This window comes from Mustela nivalis (assembly GCF_964662115.1).
Source record: "Mustela nivalis genome assembly, chromosome: 14".
In the NCBI taxonomy this organism is placed as follows: Eukaryota; Metazoa; Chordata; class Mammalia; order Carnivora; family Mustelidae; genus Mustela; species Mustela nivalis.
In genome coordinates this window covers 27230532-27248423 of record NC_139033.1, presented here as the reverse complement: position 1 = coordinate 27248423, position 17892 = coordinate 27230532, and the positions used below count along the sequence as shown (strand labels likewise).

The 17892-nt window shown below is 45.0% G+C and overlaps 1 protein-coding gene across 7 annotated transcripts in view; it reads right to left on the bottom strand.

The window, feature by feature from the left end:
• Positions 1-17892, bottom strand: part of CD226 (CD226 molecule) — an 80549-nt gene that overhangs the window by 55658 nt on the left and 6999 nt on the right. For all 7 annotated transcript variants that reach the window (XR_014302754.1, XR_014302755.1, XR_014302756.1 and 4 more), the window contains exons 2-3: positions 11788-11859; positions 11143-11481 (exon numbers count right to left, since the gene is read on the bottom strand). Coding sequence is in view for 4 of the 7 variants with exons in the window: in XM_082698912.1 (XP_082555038.1) it covers positions 11143-11481; positions 11788-11833 (385 nt within the window). In the remaining 3 variants the exon portion in view is untranslated. The remainder of the gene's footprint in view (positions 1-11142; positions 11482-11787; positions 11860-17892) is intronic.

Here is a 17892-nt window from a genome sequence, read left to right as displayed (position 1 = left end):
GAAATGGGAAGAAGAAATTTGAGGTCCCGGGAACTGGGGGTTGGGGGGTGCGGGGGGATGTGTTTGTAACTTAGGAAGGAGCAGAGTCTTTGTGAAGATTTCATTGGTTGATCCTACACCACTGGCGGCACGCCTGCTTGGTGTCAAGACTGCATGCTCCCTTTCTCTTACTCTTGCCTGTTTCTTAGTCTCCAATTTTGCTTCTTTCCTGCCTCTAAACCATCCCATACGCAGTCGCTAGAGTAATGGCTTCAAATCATGGCTGCAGTCATGACCAACACGGGACTTCCACTATTTGAAAACATTACTAATCACCAAATGAAGTCCAAAAATCTAAGCTTCCCACCTGCTGCCCTTCCCCTAAGGCTGTGACCAAAGTTGTTGGGTTTTTTTGGGGTTTTGTTTTGTTTTGTATGCTCCAAATGCAAAGAGCATTTCCATTATGTGAAGATTTTCGTGACACACTTTCCTTCTAGAATCATACCTGGATTTCCAGCCTGGTGCAGACACTTTCCATGGTTCCCCGAAACTGGCAGTAATCTCTGTCACCTCTCAACTCCCAAAACATTGTTCTATGCCTCTTAACAAGTATATACATACTTCCCCTCTTAGATTTTAAATGTCCTGAAAACAAAGACTTTCTTATTCATTTCATCATCTCCTCACAGCAAATAGTAAATTTCTTTTTTTTAAGATTTTATTTATTTATCTGACAATAAGAGAGAGAGAACAAGCAGGGGGAGAGGCAGGCAGAGACAGAGGGAGAAGCAGGCTCCCTGTTGAGCAGAGAGACCGGTGTGCGATGTGCAGCTCAATCCCAGGACCCTGGGATCATGACCTGAGCTGAAGGCAGATGCTTAACTGACTGAGCCACCCAGGCACCCCAGCAAATACTAAATTTCTCTTTACTAGATCTAGAAAGGGTTTACACAATTTAAAAAATTACTATTATCAATATTCACCCAATAATAGAGATTTTAATACCGCAAAGGGTCATTTGAGCAACAAATTTTAATACTATGCCCTTTGGTTCAAATCTGCTATTTTCACTGAAAACATAGTAGTTAATAGTTAAGAATATAATTAGTAATAGTTAAGAATAAAAATTCAAAAACTATGTCAGCTCAAAAAAACACAATGTTAGTAACTAGAAATTTTTCTCTCTTCTTTAATATTTATGCTTTTAGGAACCATTACTAGGATTTAAGAAGAAAAGAAGGAAGAAGTAAGATGTTTTAACTGTTAAATAAATGTTCTTTATTTACATTTACCCACTTATTTATATGAATGACTGCATTTCTTGTATATAATAAAGAGACATTTTGAGAAATATGATGTCATAAGTCAACGGGATGGATGCTCGTCTCATCTGGGGACGTAGTTGAACGTTACCAAGCTCTGTCTCAGAGAAAGTAGTTGAACTCCTTGGCTGCTTTTCAGATGAAAAATGGTACCCTTCCAATAGTGATTCCAGTTTATAAAGAGAGAGAAATGTACTCTACCCATTAATGGAATGGCTTAGGTGGGTGACCTAAAACTTCCCGAAGGTTTGGATTCTTTATATGTCAGGAAGGAAACCATCCTATATACAGGGAATACACACACATGCTCCTTCACTAAACTCTTCTGGAAATACCGGTTTGGGTAGCATACGGCATTTCATGTAGCCTGCCAAGAAAGGGGACAAATGTGTTCTGAGAGCTAGTCTGCGAAACGAGAACGTTATGTTTCCTAAGTATTCTGCTAGTTAAAGGGCGCGCGTAAGTGTTCGCAGAATCCCTGTGCAGACTGGGTTCTCATTGGCCGCAGTCATCACCCCACTGCAGTCGGCAGGTATGACGCGCGGAAGCTATTTACGGCGCTATTAAATGTGAATATTGCTTATCGTGGCTCCGTCCTTAGAACGCTTTCTGTATGAATCTTCAGGGGAACGGGGGCCTTTCTCTCTGGGCAGATTGTGAGGAAGACTGTTTTATAAAATGTGTGTTGTGGTTAAATAGCTGAAGTCAGGGAAATTTTTCTCACACTGAGATTTATTGGATTGTGAATCATCTCTCAAGGGAAGTGCCAGAAGCCCCATCAGCGGAGTTATTTAATTAAAACTATGGTGGAGCAAGGAGAAGAGATGTTGCCTGGGGGAGTCATTTCGCATTGATCCCTGAAGGATTGACTTGATAGTCTTAAAATTCTTAATGGTTTCAAAATCTTAAACGTCTTCACAAATTTTCTGAGAGGAAAGGAAAAGCCACCTTGCTTGCAACCTCCACTTCCTATGAAACCAAACAAAACCCAAAACCGGCAGCAAAAAGCGAAACTTGGAAACCAAGTCGTCTTCTACCAAGGCTAAAGAACGGCGCCCAGGAGAGCAAGAGCTCAAGGGGAAAAACCCTCCAACCAGCTCAGAGCTTCACTTTTCCTCCTCTCTTGCCATACTCCATTTCCTTTCCGTTCGTTTTTCAACATCTAAAAATCCATTTTTATCTCACAAAATGCAAATATGTAATTTTCCTCTCAGTCAGTAAATACTCTGATCAGTCAATGGTCTTTTGAAGGTCCGCTGACACCCACCCTTTAATCCCAGAGACATTTCGGAGGGAAAGTTCTGGAAGACAAGGTGTGATTTCTACAGCTTTCAACCTTTGATAAGAGGAATTTTAAAAATAAAAAATAGAGACACAGAGAGGGTCCAGGGGAGGAGTCTGGGCCAAGCTGCGTGGGCTGGCCTGTTCCAGTCGCTGGGACAGCTCTGACACATGAAGCCGCAATCCCCACCCTGCCCTGGCACCCACACCCACGCCAGCACCCACTCTCGGGGGAAATATGTTCCACATACCGCGGTCAGCACCTCCCTGAGCGCTGCGGAGCCGGCAGGGGTGGCAGACAGTGACGGGAGAGGTGTGAGCTGTCCTGCTCACTCAAAGTTAAAGGAGAACCTGAAACTGCACGCCTCTACCTGCACGAACAAAATCCTTCAACGGGGCGCCTACATGGCTCAGCTGGTTAAGCGCTCTCGGCTTGGGCTCAGGTCATGATCTCAGGGTTGTGAGACCGAGCCGCACATCAGGTGCTGAGCGTGGAGGCTGCTGAACATTCCATCTCTCTCCCCGCCTCTGCCTTTCCCTCCTCCCCACCTGCACGCGCGTGAGTGCTCTTGCCCTCGCTGGCTCTCTCTCAAAATAATAATAATGATCTACAGGAGCCACAGGGCAGTTGTTCGGAAACTTAGGCTTGTAGCTCATTCCCTTCAGGAAATTCAGCCAAATACCTGTCCCTACCCTAGGGTCATCTTAGAAATAAAAATACCTACTCAAGGAAAGGTAGAGTTTGTGCAAGTGAACAGAACAGTTTCAAAGATCACAGCCGATTTCATCCCTGCTCTGGGCTGCCTGAGAACATTTTAATCAATCTAAAGGAAAGTTTTCTTCTGGATGTTGCTACGGCGGACGTGTCCAATACTGAGTGTGGAGGGAACGAGAGGAAGGGCAGCTCTCTTGCAGGGACTGAAACGGACAAACTGCTCTCACAAAACCCAGAGACCTGTGCCTGTTTGTTAAACTTGAGCGGCCATTACAGTGTGAAATTTAATTATCATTCCAGTATTGTCTTCTTTTTGAGGTCTGGTTTGCCCCTGCTGGTCTGTTTTTTTGTCTCTTTTTCATTTATTTTATTTTATTTTATTTATTTGACACAGAGAGAGAGAGAGATCACAAGTAGGCAGAGAGCCAGGAGGAGAGAGGGTGGGGGAAGCAGGCCCCCTGCTGAGCAGAGAGCCTGATGCGGGACTCGATCCCAGGACCCTGAGACCATGACCTGAGTCAAAGGCTGAGGCTTAACCCACTGAGCCACCCAGGCATCCTCTTTTTGATTTTTGATTACAGAGCTGTTCCCCGAAAGTCTGATTATTGAATCTCCTATGTGCTTTCAAGCATGCTCTTTTCCGGGCTTAGCGATTGGAAAGCAGATCAGTAAAAGCAACCTTGGCATGGGCTCTGGTAACTACTCCACTTTCAGATTCCCATTGGTTTCATTCACCCTTGAGAAGTTCAGTGACCCTAACCTTGCTTTCACAAGTCTTAAAAACGTTCTTTATCATCTACTTCTTTATATTCTGTTTTATTTTATTAAGGAGAGAGATTTCTAACACTTTAAAGTGTTTCTGTTTCATCAGTTGACTATTTCTTATAGGGACTATTTTATATATTTTTTCTTTCTTAAATGAAAAACTTCTGAAATGTAACATTTTACAGAAACATTGTTTATTCTTATGTGTGTGTATGTGATGTGTGTATATATGTGTGTCTACAAGAAAACTCTCATGACTTATTTCCGAGCTGGTAAGAATGCACCTTAAGAGTTTATGTCTGGGACACCTGGGTGGCTCAGTTGGTTAAGTGGCTGCCTTCGGCTCAGGTCATGATCCCAGCATCCTGGGATCGAGTCCCACATCAGGCTCCTTGCTTGGCGGGGAGCCTGCTTCTCCCTCTGCCTCTGCCGGCCACTCTGTCTGCCTGTGCTTGCTCTTGCTTGTCTCTCTATGACAAATAAATAAATAAAATCTTTTAAAAAAAAAAGAGTTTATATCTTAATTCTTTAAAGAGTGAATTTGAAACTGTTTTTCTATTTCTCTGCCCCACTTAAAAAACAAACAACTTCGGAGTGATAGAGATGTATATGATGGGCAAAGCTGAAAGAACCCACAGTCCACACAAGGACAAAACACGCTGGCATGCAGCGGTGACTCTCGTCCCAGGAGGGCAAGAAATCCTCCCCTCCTGTGGCCTTCTCAGCCCTGTCAGGAATCTCTTCTGACAGGCAGAAGCATCCTTCAGACCAAGCCCTCCCTGCCTCACTCTGCACCTGTCACTAATAGACAAGAGAGTGTCAGTTTCATACATTTTCTTCCTGTCTTCTGAATTTGGGAGCGATAAAAGCTGAAATCAAGGGATTTTTGCTAAAAATAGACAATAAAATATAACCATATCGTATATCTAGATTCCTCTGCCTTTTGAAGCGCTAAGTCAACATGTGGAGATAAGCTAAGCCACGAACTGTGACCCAGAAGAAACTGCGCTAATTGTTGATCAGCGTCTGTTGTGGTGTGTTTGGAAGTTTGTTGTTGGTGTGTTGTGTGTGTTTGGAAGGTCTGGCTGTCATTGCTATTGTTATTGAAAGTGGTGTCGGAGTCATTTATACAAAATGAAAATGTCCTCGTAAACTAGGCAAAGCAGAGCCAAAGCTATCTTTGTTTCTAGATGATATTTAAAGCAATTCTGGGGCACCTGGGTGGCTCAGTCGGTTGAGTGTCTGACCCTTGGTTTCGGCTCAGGTCATGATCTCAGGTCGTGAGATGGAGCCCACACCAGGTTCCAAGCTCAATGGGGAGTCTGCTGGCCGTTCTCTCTCTCCCTCTGTCCCTTCCCCCAGCTCATGCCCCACTGCCTGTCTGTCTGAAATAAAGAAATAAATCTTTTTTTTTAAATAAACGAATAAATAAAGCAATTCTCCCAAAATGCTACTCCACCCATCCCCACGTCCAAATATTCTGACCTACCTCCTTCGAGGTTAACTTTAAATTCCCCCTTTGCAGGGAATCTATCCTGAATCTCCTGGTTAAAAGTAAATCCTGTTTTAGGACCTGCAACCGCATTCACTCCTTAATTCTACTTTGCAACACACAGCTCTGCTCTCCCCCAGTACTCTGCATACCACTTAGAGCTGAGATCCACGTCTTTCTAGCTTCCAGCCACAGACATTATCTCGAATACAGCAGGCTCTGAATAAAGACTTGATGAGTGAATAAGGATAAGAAGGTTCAGCTCCCACAAATCAGCATACACATTGACACAAACCAGATCTGCGACACTGCCCCTTCTCCAGCTTTAAATAAAATTTAAATCCTGACATCATCCCAAAATTAATAAACAAACAAGGAGCCGGAGGAAAGCACATATTGATGATTCCGGGTCGGCCGCCCCGATTGAGACATAGGACAACATGGTCTTTAGAATCTTTCTCATTAGGGGATTTCTTGACACTGCCAACAGTTCTGGGTCCTTAGTATTAGAGGAACCTCTTTTCCTCTCTAGTGCCACTCACTGAAACATTTGGATGAGATGAACATTTAAATTGGTGAGTTCTGAGTAAGCAGATTGCCTTCTATACTGTGGGTGGGCCTCATCTAATCAGTTGAAGGCCTGCAGAGAACAAAAAGACTTGCTTCCCCAGAGAAGAGGAAAATCTCAGCAGAAGCCTTCTCACTTCATCCGCACCATTGTCCTTCCTGGGACTCCAGCCTATTGGTCCCCATTTGACAGTCTCCATAATTACATAAGCCGATTCCCTATAATAAATCTCTTTCTATATACATATACAACCTATTCATTCTGTTTCTCAGGAGAACCCTGAATATTACCAATACCAATAATATAATACACATACTAATGTACACTCCTACCAGTAGTGGATAAGTGCCCCAATCCATGAAATATTATTTACCCTGACCTTAAACTCTTCCCCTCCTATAAGCTACAACTAATTTCATCTTGTTGGTAGTGAAAAACACAGATTTATTATGTGTCTCCCTCTGGAAAATGTTCAGTAGCTTCCCACGGATTTCCCATAGTGAAATTCAGACTCCCTGAGGCAATGAAGATCTCGGCCAGCCTAACTTCTCAGGCTCTTTGGGACACTGCGCTGTTCCAGCTTCTTTTTTTTAACCTAGAATCTACTGCGTAAAACCTTCCTTGGGACCCCAGCACACCACATGCTGAGCCCCCTGGCTGATGCGGGCACCCCTGTTTTTTCCCCTCGGGCTACCTCTCATGGCAGCGAGGGGCCACAGAGCCCAGAGAGGGAACCACAAGGATGTCAGATTTCCTTGTGCCCCTAGAACACTTCCCTCTCCACTTTCTCTCCTCCCCTCATCTGTCTCTCTCAGAAAAATACCCTCCACATCTTCAAGATCCAGTGCGACTGGGTCCCCGCGCCTCCCTGCGCACCGTGCGGGAATTCCGTTCCGCTTCCTCTGGTTCCCGGCACTTCGCAAACATCGACTGGTCTCCTCTGGATGCTGAGACTGGGCAAGTCACAGCCCCCAGGTGGTCGATGACCCTGAGCACTTCCACCAGCGGCACGGTGGGGGCACATCACCTCCACCACGGGGTTTCGGAAGCATTGGAGGAGATGACCCTGGGTTCAAGCACAGGCGGCAGTTGGGGGAGGGTAGACTGCGGAGCCGGGTGGGTGGGCGCCCTGTGCGGGTCATTTCCATAAGCTTAACTACATTCCCGTGAACCCACTAATAAGGCCAGAGACAGGGGTTGCAGGAATTTTCAGCGGGATCCCTCTTCCAACACAAACTGCCGTGAACGGGCGGCCTCTGGAAGGTTCCCTACCGCCCAAGCCACCCCGGCAGCTTCTCCCTGAAGCAGTAAATGCCTGCAGCCCTGCTCACCATTAACGTCTCCAATCAGCAATGTAAATTTGCATAACAGCACCTTTATCTAGAATAAGCTTGACCTACTTACTGTTCAGTCCTGAGCTGAAAGCCGGGTGGGGGGTGGGGCCCGCAAGGCTGTCCCAAGGTTGACCCTCCTCTGAGGGCCCCTCAGCTCCATGCCCCCCACCCCAAGCTGTCACTTCCCATTCCTCACAGCAGTTTCATCCAACGGGACACACGAAGTCTGCGAACTCCCCACACTTCAAGTCCTTGCCTGGAAAACCAAGCTTACGTCCGCATCCACGTGGGCAGTGGGGTTAAATGAGAAGATACTGACCAAGTTCCTCTAACGTAGTCAGCTATCAGCAAAGAAGAGAAACCCGCGTTTGTAGGACTTCCTTCTGCAGGCCTCGCAACCCAGTATACAAACTAGGATTTCTGGATTCCAGCTCCAGTCTTGTGTCGCTAAATAGACCATCAACGGCTCCTCTGAGTTACACACGTGCCGCGTACTTGCAGGTCCCGATACTACGTTAATAAAGCACAAACCGAAAACTAAAAGTATATATAAGGTTAGCTTTGAGATATGGCTACTATTTTTTAAATTCACTATCATTTTTAGTTTGCTCTTTTTTTTTAAAAAAAAAAAAGGAATTCCTCCAGGTTTTGAAAATGAGTGGAATACTCTCACCAGCCCATTACCGCAATCTGTTACTGAAAAATATAAATGATCAGGGGCGCCTGGGTGGCTCAGTGGGTTAAGCCTCTGCCTTCGGCTCAGGTCATGATTCCGGGGTCCTGGGGTCGAGCCCCACATCGGGCTCTCTGCTCAGCAGGGAGCCTTCTTCCTCCTCTCTCTCTGCCTGCCTCTCTGTCTACTTGTGATATCTCTCTCTCTGTCAAATAAATAAATAAAATCTTTAAAATATATATATAAATGATCAAAAAAAATCATGACAAAGCATGCTTAAGAATACCATCACAGGGAAAATAAAACTAAAAAAAAAAGAATACCATCATGGGGGCACCTGGTGGCTCCGTCGTTAAGTGTCTGCCTTTGACTTAAGTCATGGTGCCAGGGTCCTGGGATTGAGCCCACATTGGGCTCCCTGCTCAGTGGGGAGCCTGCTCCTCCTGCTCCCACTACCCCTGCTTGTGTTCCCTCTCTTGCTGTCTCTTTCTCTGTCGAATAAATAAAATCTTTAATAAAAAAAAAAAAAAGAACACCATCATGAATAATTCATCTATGTGGAGAGGCAGGCTCTCCTTTCTTTGACCAGTGATTGAAAATCCTACCATTGTATTTGAAACATCCCCAGAAGGTAAAGATCCCCCTTGCCTAACCACAAGAAAATGATAGGAGCAATAAATCTGGATGATAAAAGCAGGGAATATTACCAAAATTGTTCATACACGATGCTAAAAATCCCACCTTGGTATGGCAATCACAACTTAGTTCCCAATAATTTAGCTCTATTCTCTATCCTCAACTTTCAGAAGAGGTCAAAATGCCATTTTTTGTTTTGTTTTTAAATTAACACTGTCTATATTTAGGGGTGCCTGGGTGATTCAGTTGTGTAAGCGTCTGTCTTCAGCTCAGGTCATGATCTCAGGGTCCTGGGATGGAGCCCCACGTTGGGTTCCCTGCTCAGTGGGGAGTCTGCTTCTCTCTCTGCCCCTCCCCTCTTTCTTTTTTTCTCTCTCTTTCAAATAAATAAATAAAATCTTTTTTTAAAAAAGTATGTATTTAAGGCATGCAATACAATCATTTGATAAATAGAAACATACATACACACACACAGTGAGACGATTACTACAATCAAGCTAATTCACATTTCTTCTCACATGGTTACATTTTTTTTCCCAGGGAGAGCGCCTGAGATCTCCTTTCTTAGGACATGCAGTCCGCACTGCAACGTTGTGAATTGCAGTCCTCACGCCGCGCCTTAGCTCTCTCGGCGGAGTCATGCCACCCAACTGTGAACCTCCCTGTGCCCGGGACCTTTATTCTCCCTATGTTTCATCAGCTCTATTTTGACAGAAATTGGACTTCCTGATCTGGGAATCCAAACTGCAAAAGCTCGCCACACGAAGGGGGAGGGGGGTCCCAGCTCGTTGTGGCCTTGGTGGCTCAGACCAGGTGTGGACCAGCTCTCTCCACCCGAAGGCCCTCGCCAACCCTCTCCTTCATCTGCACGGCTGATCCAAAGTGGTCCATACGTGAAAAACTCGCAGACAGCCCTCAACAGGTGACCACTCAAAGCAAATGAGGCATTCCATGACAAAATGGACTCGATAATAAATATTTCATTAAAGAGATTTTGCTAACAGACACTTCGTACACCTCCGTCATATACACAAAACCTTTTTTGAGCTTAGCTACATCCATAGAGAAAAAGAAAACTAACACATGGGAAGTTGCTTTATCTTCTAACTATTTGCTATCCCCAATGCAATACTATAAGTTGTTCCTTTATTTTTTTATTTTTTAAAATATTTTACTTATTTATTTGCTAGAGAGAGAGGACAAGCAGGCAGAGTGGCAGGCAGAGGCAGAGAGAGAAGCAGGCTCCCTGCTGGACAAGGAGCCCGATACAGGACTCGAGCCCAGGACCCTGGGATCATGACCTGAGCCGATGGCAGCGGCTTAACCGACTGAGCCACCCAGGCGCCCCAGTTGTTCTTTTATAATATACATCCCTTGGAAAGCAAGCCCTCCAGCACATGTCATATAATGTGTTCTGCTGAATATCCATTTAGGATATAATTTTAGAGACTTCAGACAAGAAACACACGATTCCAAACTATTTCTGACATCTCAAAATTTCATCATTAGTCATTTTGTACTGAAAGCATAGGGAACAATAATAGTGACAATAATAACACCCACCACTCCTGACTGTCCTCTGTCTTTAACCATAGGCTCCCTAAGCCAGTCGACACAGAGAATGGTATTATTAACTCCGTTTACTGTTCAGAAGCCTGAGATGCAGAGAGGACCAATCAACTAACATAAGGTTTTGAGGAAACTAAAGGCTAGAAAAGCCATGTATTTCCAATATACCGTACCCAATCCACGTGGCTATTACTCGAAGGACTAACTCACTAAGCAGCAAACCAGTCCCTGATAGACACAGCAGAAAATATCTAGGAGATCATTTGATCCTTCTTGAAATGACACCTTGCAGTTTCTGAAGGTTCATCTCTTAGGAACTTGGTTGAAGCCAAAAATGGAGCCAGTTCCTGAAGAATTCTGCCCAGATTCACTAATAAACCTAAATCTGGTGTTACAGAGAGGACTCTGAACACACAGAGGTTGAAGCCAGCACTGAGTGCCTAGTGGAAGGAAGCAGCACTCCATCCCGGGGAGGAAGCTCACAAGGGGAAGGATCTGGTCCTGGACCTGAACACGCCAACATCGGCTGAGTCCAGGCTCTAGTCATGGTTGAGACAAGAGAAAACCTGGGCTCTTCTTCCTACGACACTCTAATTTGTGAGATGCCTATTCTACTCAGAAATCACAGCACATTAGGAAAAATGAAACTGATTCACAGAACTAGTTCTTTAAAACAATAACATCATAAGATCTAGAAGTGAAATTGGAAAATACCACAAACACATGATAGAGCATTTTATAGTTTCTACTGGGGTTTTAAGATTCAATGTCGTAGATGGGTAAGAAGGAGAACAAAATGTCCACTCACCTGAGGCAACCACCTGAATCACCTTCTCCCAATGTCCTTGTGGGAAAGTGTGCAGAAAGCAGGAATAGAAGCCAACATCGGCCTCAGAGACGTTATGAAAGGACAGGGTCATATCATTGGGCGCCATGGTGGAATTTAAAAAGTAAACCCTCTCAGTATAGGGTGGCTTTACACTCAAACCATACGTAGGGCTGAAAATGGCCATGAGCTCTCTGTTGGTCGTAGTGATCTTGTGCCATTCCAGCTGAACTAAGGTGTCCAGTGATGAATATATACACTCCAGGCTCATATTCTCAGCAAGTTTAACAGTCGTGTCCCAAACCATCTCTTCACAAAGTGCTGAAATACACAACATCACATTTATTCAGTTAGGCTTGATGGCTGACATAGCAAAAGACACCTCAATCTTACTCTAAGCTCTCTAAGACCAAGGAAGAGAGTAAATTGCGACCCCACTAAACACTAGCAGTTTCTACCGTAGTCTAAAAAGGTTTCCACTGCCGATAAGAGGTATTTGTAACTTGTAGATTTCCTGAACAAGTGAGAAATTATCTGAGCCTACTAAAGGGCATTATAAATTCTAAACATGTCACACTAGAAGACCAAAAAAGAAGTAAATTTTTTAAATGAAGACATTATCTTTACCTCTGTATACGTGAAGAATAGCGAAGAAGAAAGTAAGATAATCCATCTCTGGAAACCGTTGGGGAGGCTGGTCTAGTCTATTAAAAAAAAGACAATTTTTATAATGTTACATGCAGAGGCCCAGCACAATGCACTGCTTCCTTCCTCTCAGATATTATCAGTCGTGCCTTCTTTTTCTGAACAACGAACACAGGAAAAGGTCTGAGCTTCAAAGTCAGGTTTGCTCTCGCACAAGGATGAGCAGATTTGAATCACTTCTCTCTCTCTCGGGGAAATTGCTTATTTTCAAGCTTTTATTTTCTACAAAGATTCATTCATTGAACAAATCAGCGAACGGCTGAGGGCGTTCTCTATGCCAAACTCTGCTCTAGGCAATTAGGATACAACAGTCAATTTATTTAAAATAAATAAATAAATAAATAAATAAATAAGAAGAAGAAGAAGAAGTCCTTGCCATCATGGAGCTTACATTCTAGTGGGAGGAGACAGAAACGGAAACAAAATAGTAAAAAATATAGTGAGTTCTAGGGAATAAGTGCACAAAGAAAACACAAAGCAGGAAAGTGGGGATAGGGCGGTGCTGGTGGTAGTTTCCCTTTTAGACAGAAAGGTCAAGTTCCCTGAGAACTTGACATTGGAGCAGAGACCGAAGGGCAGGGGGAGGGGTCTGGGGTGTCGGGGATTTGGAGGCTCTACCAGTGTGGACTGTGGTTGGGCATGGCCTTCCCTTTACCTTTCACGACTACCTTTTCATTGACCTCAGGCATTTGCTTTGGAAGCCATGAAAGGACCACAGACGGACCTGAACTCCAAGAGTGTGGTGGCTCAGGACATTCACAAACTTACCATTACGGATGATTTCTTTAAACTTTTTATTTTGAAATAGTTACAGAGTCAGAGTAATTTGCAAAGACAGTACAGAGAGCACCCCCTCGCCCACTTTCCCCTAATGGTTACATCTTACATGATTATAGGACAATATCAAATGTGATTGATTTTTCTTTTCCTTTTTTTTTAGGTTCCTCATTGTTCCCTTCCCCCATGTTAAATAACAGTTCAGTTTCTTAAGAACTTGTTAGGAACATATTACCATGTTAATATAAAAACACATTATTTCCTCTATAGAATTAGATGAACGCATTTGGCCCTCGATGACAGGGTCAAAATAAAAAGTAGGTCAAAATTGAAAGGAGGAACATGAATCCCTAAAAACAATGTTGCCTACGGCCAACTCTGAACCTGGTTTCAAAGTTTACCAGGAGGAGTCTGCTGTTCAACCTCAGTATCTAACCTGGAACTTTTTCAGGAAGCACGAGATCAGCAGTATACAATTAGAATGTATACATATGGTACTGTATAGGCCACCTTATGTGTACACAGCATTCGGTTTTCCAAAAGCTTTCACGTCTGTGGAATTTTACCTGTAACAGCTGTATGATAGTATCAGATGAGGTATCTCTGTTTTGCAAGTAATTCAAAAAAATAGTCTGTCCAAAAATTTACTGAGCTGTGCCAGCTACCCTGCCTCGGCCCTGGAGGTATGAGAAAGTATGAGCAAGTAGGAGAAAGACTTGGCCTCTGTCCTCAAGGCATGCAGTAGTATCTTGGATCAGACAGATCACAGAGGCAATTTATTATAATAAAACCTGATAATTCTATAGAAGTCAAGTTTGAGCAAGTATTGGCATAGCCCAGAGAGGGGGAAATTCATTCTAATTGCAAAAGGTTTCATAGAAAAAATGCACCAGATCCTGAGCGTTCCAACCTAACTAAGCCTTTCCAAGTAGCGGAGGAAGGGAAGGAGAGAACAGCATGACAACAGAGGAAATTTCAGGGGAAAGGTGTCACTGTGGTCTCGGCGCTGGGAAAGAGACAACCACGATGTTGGGTCCAGATTGCAAGTATCTTGAAGGACAGCAATGGAGAAGTTCAAACCTGGCCTTCAGGAACCACAGCATCCTGCTTACCTCTGTAACCACAGCACCAAACACTGTCCCTGGGACACATCTATGGCATATTAACCACAACTCGGACAGCAACACAGAGCCACTAAAAATCTTACGGAGGCAGTGGTGAGGACAGTTTTGTGATTTTGAAAGAGAACCTGGATGCCTGTGGGGAGTGGACTAAGGGGGTAAGGGCAATGAGGATTTACATCTGAGTCAGAAAAATTAACTCCACACATCAAATGTAACAACAGCACTTCCTCTTGATAGGTACTGACAAAAAAATAAAACTATAGAACAAGAGTTATGCCCAGTACCAAGAATTCCTGAATCCCTCAAGAAAGTGTCCTCCTAATGGCCCTCCCTTGCACCGTGCCCTGCTTTAGACCTGTGTCCCTTCTCATGCACACACACACACACACACACTCTGTACCTGGAGTGATCTTGTGACAGACACAGTATGACCTATTTCAAAATACTTAATATATTTTGCCATCAATAAAGTAAAAAAAAAAAAAAAACCCTAAGAGCTGGAGAAAATATCTGCAAATCATACATCTAATAAAGGTCTAGAATCCAGAATATATTTTAAAAAAACTCTTATAACTCAACAATGAAAAAGACAAACAACCCAACTTAAAAATGGACTAAAAAAAAAATTAAAAAGTAAAAAAAAAATTTAAAAATGGGAAAAAACCTGAATAGACATTTCTCTAAAAAAAAAATACTAACAACCAACAAGCACACGAGAAGTTGTTCAACATCACTAGTCATTAGGAAAAAAATGCAAATTGAAACCACAGAAGATATCACTTCATGCTCCTTACGATGGTTATAATGAAAAATAAGGCAAATAACAGTGCTGACAAGGACACAGTGAAGTTGGAATCCTTGTACACGGCTGGTGGGGATGTAAAATGGTGCAGCTACTGTGGAAAACAGTTTGGTTGTTCCTCAAAAAGTAAAACAGAATAACCATAGACCCAGCAATTCCAGTCGTAGGTTTATACCCCAAAGAACTGAAAACAGACACTCAAATACTTGCATACCAGTGTTCACAGCAACTGTCTTCACAAAACTCAGAGCGTGGAAACGACCCAAATGTCCATCAACACAAGGAAGGATAAAGAAATTGTGGTATATCCACACAATGGCATACTATGCAGTTTTAAAAAGGAATGAAATACTGATTCAGGCTACAACACGAATGAGCTTTGAAAACATGCTAAGTGACAAAGGGTCACATATTTTAAGCTTCCATGTATGTGAAACACCCAGGATAGATAAATCCGTAGATCTGATCAGTTGTCAGGAGCTTAAGGGAGAGGAAACCAGGAGCGACTGCTTAAGTCATAGAGTTTTGCTTTGGGATGATGAAAATGTTTTAGAACTTGATAGAGATGGTACTGGCAGGACGCTGCGAATGTGTGAAATGTCACTCCGCTGCACACTTGAATTTTATGTTGCATGAGTTTCACCGCTCGTGAATGGCATTAGGCCAGATGCACCTCAGGTCTCTCCAACGGCAGAAGCCACCGCATGTCGCTGTTGGCCTTGCATTGACTGACATCACGTGGTCCCTCAGCCTGTCTGGTCTGCAAATGCACATGGAGCCCCAGCATGCGAGCTGCGAGCGCAGACCCGTCGCATGCCTGCGCCGCAGCTCCTCACCGGCTAGAAACAGATGGTGCAGAGCCGAGTCCGGGCTGTCAGAGCAATGATTCACGACAGAAAGAATCTCTAAGTGCTCATGGAACACACGCCGAGACATTGCATGCGTTTATATTAATGTCTGTGTATTTATTAATGCATATATATATATGGTGAGTATGTGGTCAGGGCTGGGCAGGTTGGCAGAGGTGCAGGTAGAGTGGCAAGAGGAACGGGGGACATGGCACGTCTCTGCTGCGGCACGCGGTGCCACCCTATGGGAACGAGACGCAGCACAGAATCTTCCAGTCAGATGCTCCCACAGCCCTCGGCGAGCTTCCCTCCGGAGCGAAGAATGAGGGGTACAGGAGGATTATGAGAAAAGGGGAATGGGGCGCCTGGGTGGCTCAGTGGATTAAGCCTCTGCCTTCTGCTCAGGTCATGATCTCAGGGTCCTGGGATCAAGTCCCACATCTGGGCTTTCTGCTCAGCAGGGAGCCTGCTTCCTCCTCTCTCTCTCTCTCTCTCTCTCTGCCTGCCTCTCTGACTACCTGTGATCTCTGTCTGTCAAATAAATAAATAAAATCTTAAAAAAAAAAAAAGAAAGAAAAGAAAAGGGCAATGAACTGATAATAGTGGGCAGTTGACCCTACATTCCCAAGGCATCCAAAGCCAAGTCCGAGGAAAGACGAAGACAGCACTTGCGCTACCGGTGACTCGATTCTGCAGTGACTAAAATGCTGGCCCCGGAGGCTACAGATCTAAATGGAAGATGCAGAAGGACGTGCAGCCCGAGGTCAAGCTCAGCTGTTACGACTTTGCTGAGGACAAGCCCTATTCATCAGCATCGAACCAAAGACAAATAGAGACGCCCTTGAGCTATTCCTGTTGCGGAGGGAGCCCTTTTTTGCATGATTTATGAAGGAATTTTGGCTTGAGGTTTTTTTCTAATAGAGCTGTCTGTATAAAAGAGCTTCATCCTCAAGGAAGTCATTTATCAAAATATTATTGGACTCCTCCCCTATCCAACAGGTCTCAGCGAACCACGCAAGCACGAAATTCATTGCACGGGTTTGCCTCGCACCGCATGCTGCTGGGCGTCCTGGGCTGGACGACAGCCTTCGGACACGCTGTCTCCTTCTCTTAGGCCATCCACACACACAGACGCTTCCCTCTCCTCAGCTTCATTGTTTCTGCTATCTGTAACACGTTCTGCTTTCCCCCCATGTCTGCTTTCTCTGGCCGTTGGGAGGATTCTTGTCTCTGCGCAGTCACCCAAGTAGGCAACCGTCCCCGGGCGGTGCCGGACACAGGTGTACACAGAGAAGCCGCTCCTACCTGCTCCCGGCCCACTCCTGCTCAGACAGCGGCTGACCTGCCGAGGGCTGCAAAACAGTCTCGCCTGTGCTAGACTCTGAGAAGAAGGGACCGAGGCGGGGAAGACTGGGGGCTTCCCCCCCCGACCCCCCCCAGATGTGAGAGTTTATATGCCTTTGGCTGGGATGTCCTTGTTGCGAGGCTCCTCCTTCCAGCAAGACTTCAACAGGAGGGTTTTAGTCTAGGTTTCTGCTCCCTGCCTCAAAGTGTCGCCTCAGGAGAATGTTACGAAGGAAAGGCACACGATTTCCCTCAGACGGCCAGGCCCTTAGAACTCGGGCAAGTCACAGAGCTGCCCCAGGGGTTAGACCACCTTGGAGGGACGGCCCATGGAGGCCTAGCTTCCATTCAAAGCAGACACCTCAGCTGGGCTGCAGCAGAGCTCCTCCAGGACAGGGTTCTGGAAACTGTGGCTCACGGGCCGAATCCAGCCCCTGCTGGACCCTTTACAAATAGTCCCTTCGGACTGGGACGTGCTCACTCGGTTCTACATTGTCTGTCCATGGCTATTTTTGTGCTCTGATGAGTGGCTGCAAAGAGACCACATGGCCTACAGAGCCGAAAATAGTAACTGTGTGATGCGTGACAGAGAAAGGTCACCAAGCCCTGCACAGGGTAATAAATACTCAGCTAGCAGGCATTTGTTATTTAAGGTCCTCCTTGCTCTGTCTGGCTTGAAGGAAGGAAGGTTAAGCAGTGCAGACACTAGTAAAATTAGCTCGATTTCCTTATTCTCAAGGAACATACTATCAGACCTATTACAAACACAATTCTTCTAGAAGCACTGTGAGAAAGGACCTAAATGACACGGCCTGGCTGAACTGTTCCCACCCACGAACTTACAGGTTCATGGGACGGACATCAGCCACCCAGCTGTCACTGGCTCTTTTCCTGCTGAATCTACTTGACACTCTTTCATGGACCGTCTCTACTCCCCTGCACGAGATTTATGTTAAAAGTGTGAGCTCAGGGGCACCTGCGAGACTCAGTGGGTTGAGCCTCTGCCTTCAGCTCGGTCATGGTGTCAGGGTCCTGGGATCGAGCCCTGCATCGGGCTCTCGGCTCAGCAGGAAGCCTGCTTCCTCCTCTCTCTCTGCCTACTGCTCGCCGGCTTGCGATCTCTCTCTCTCTC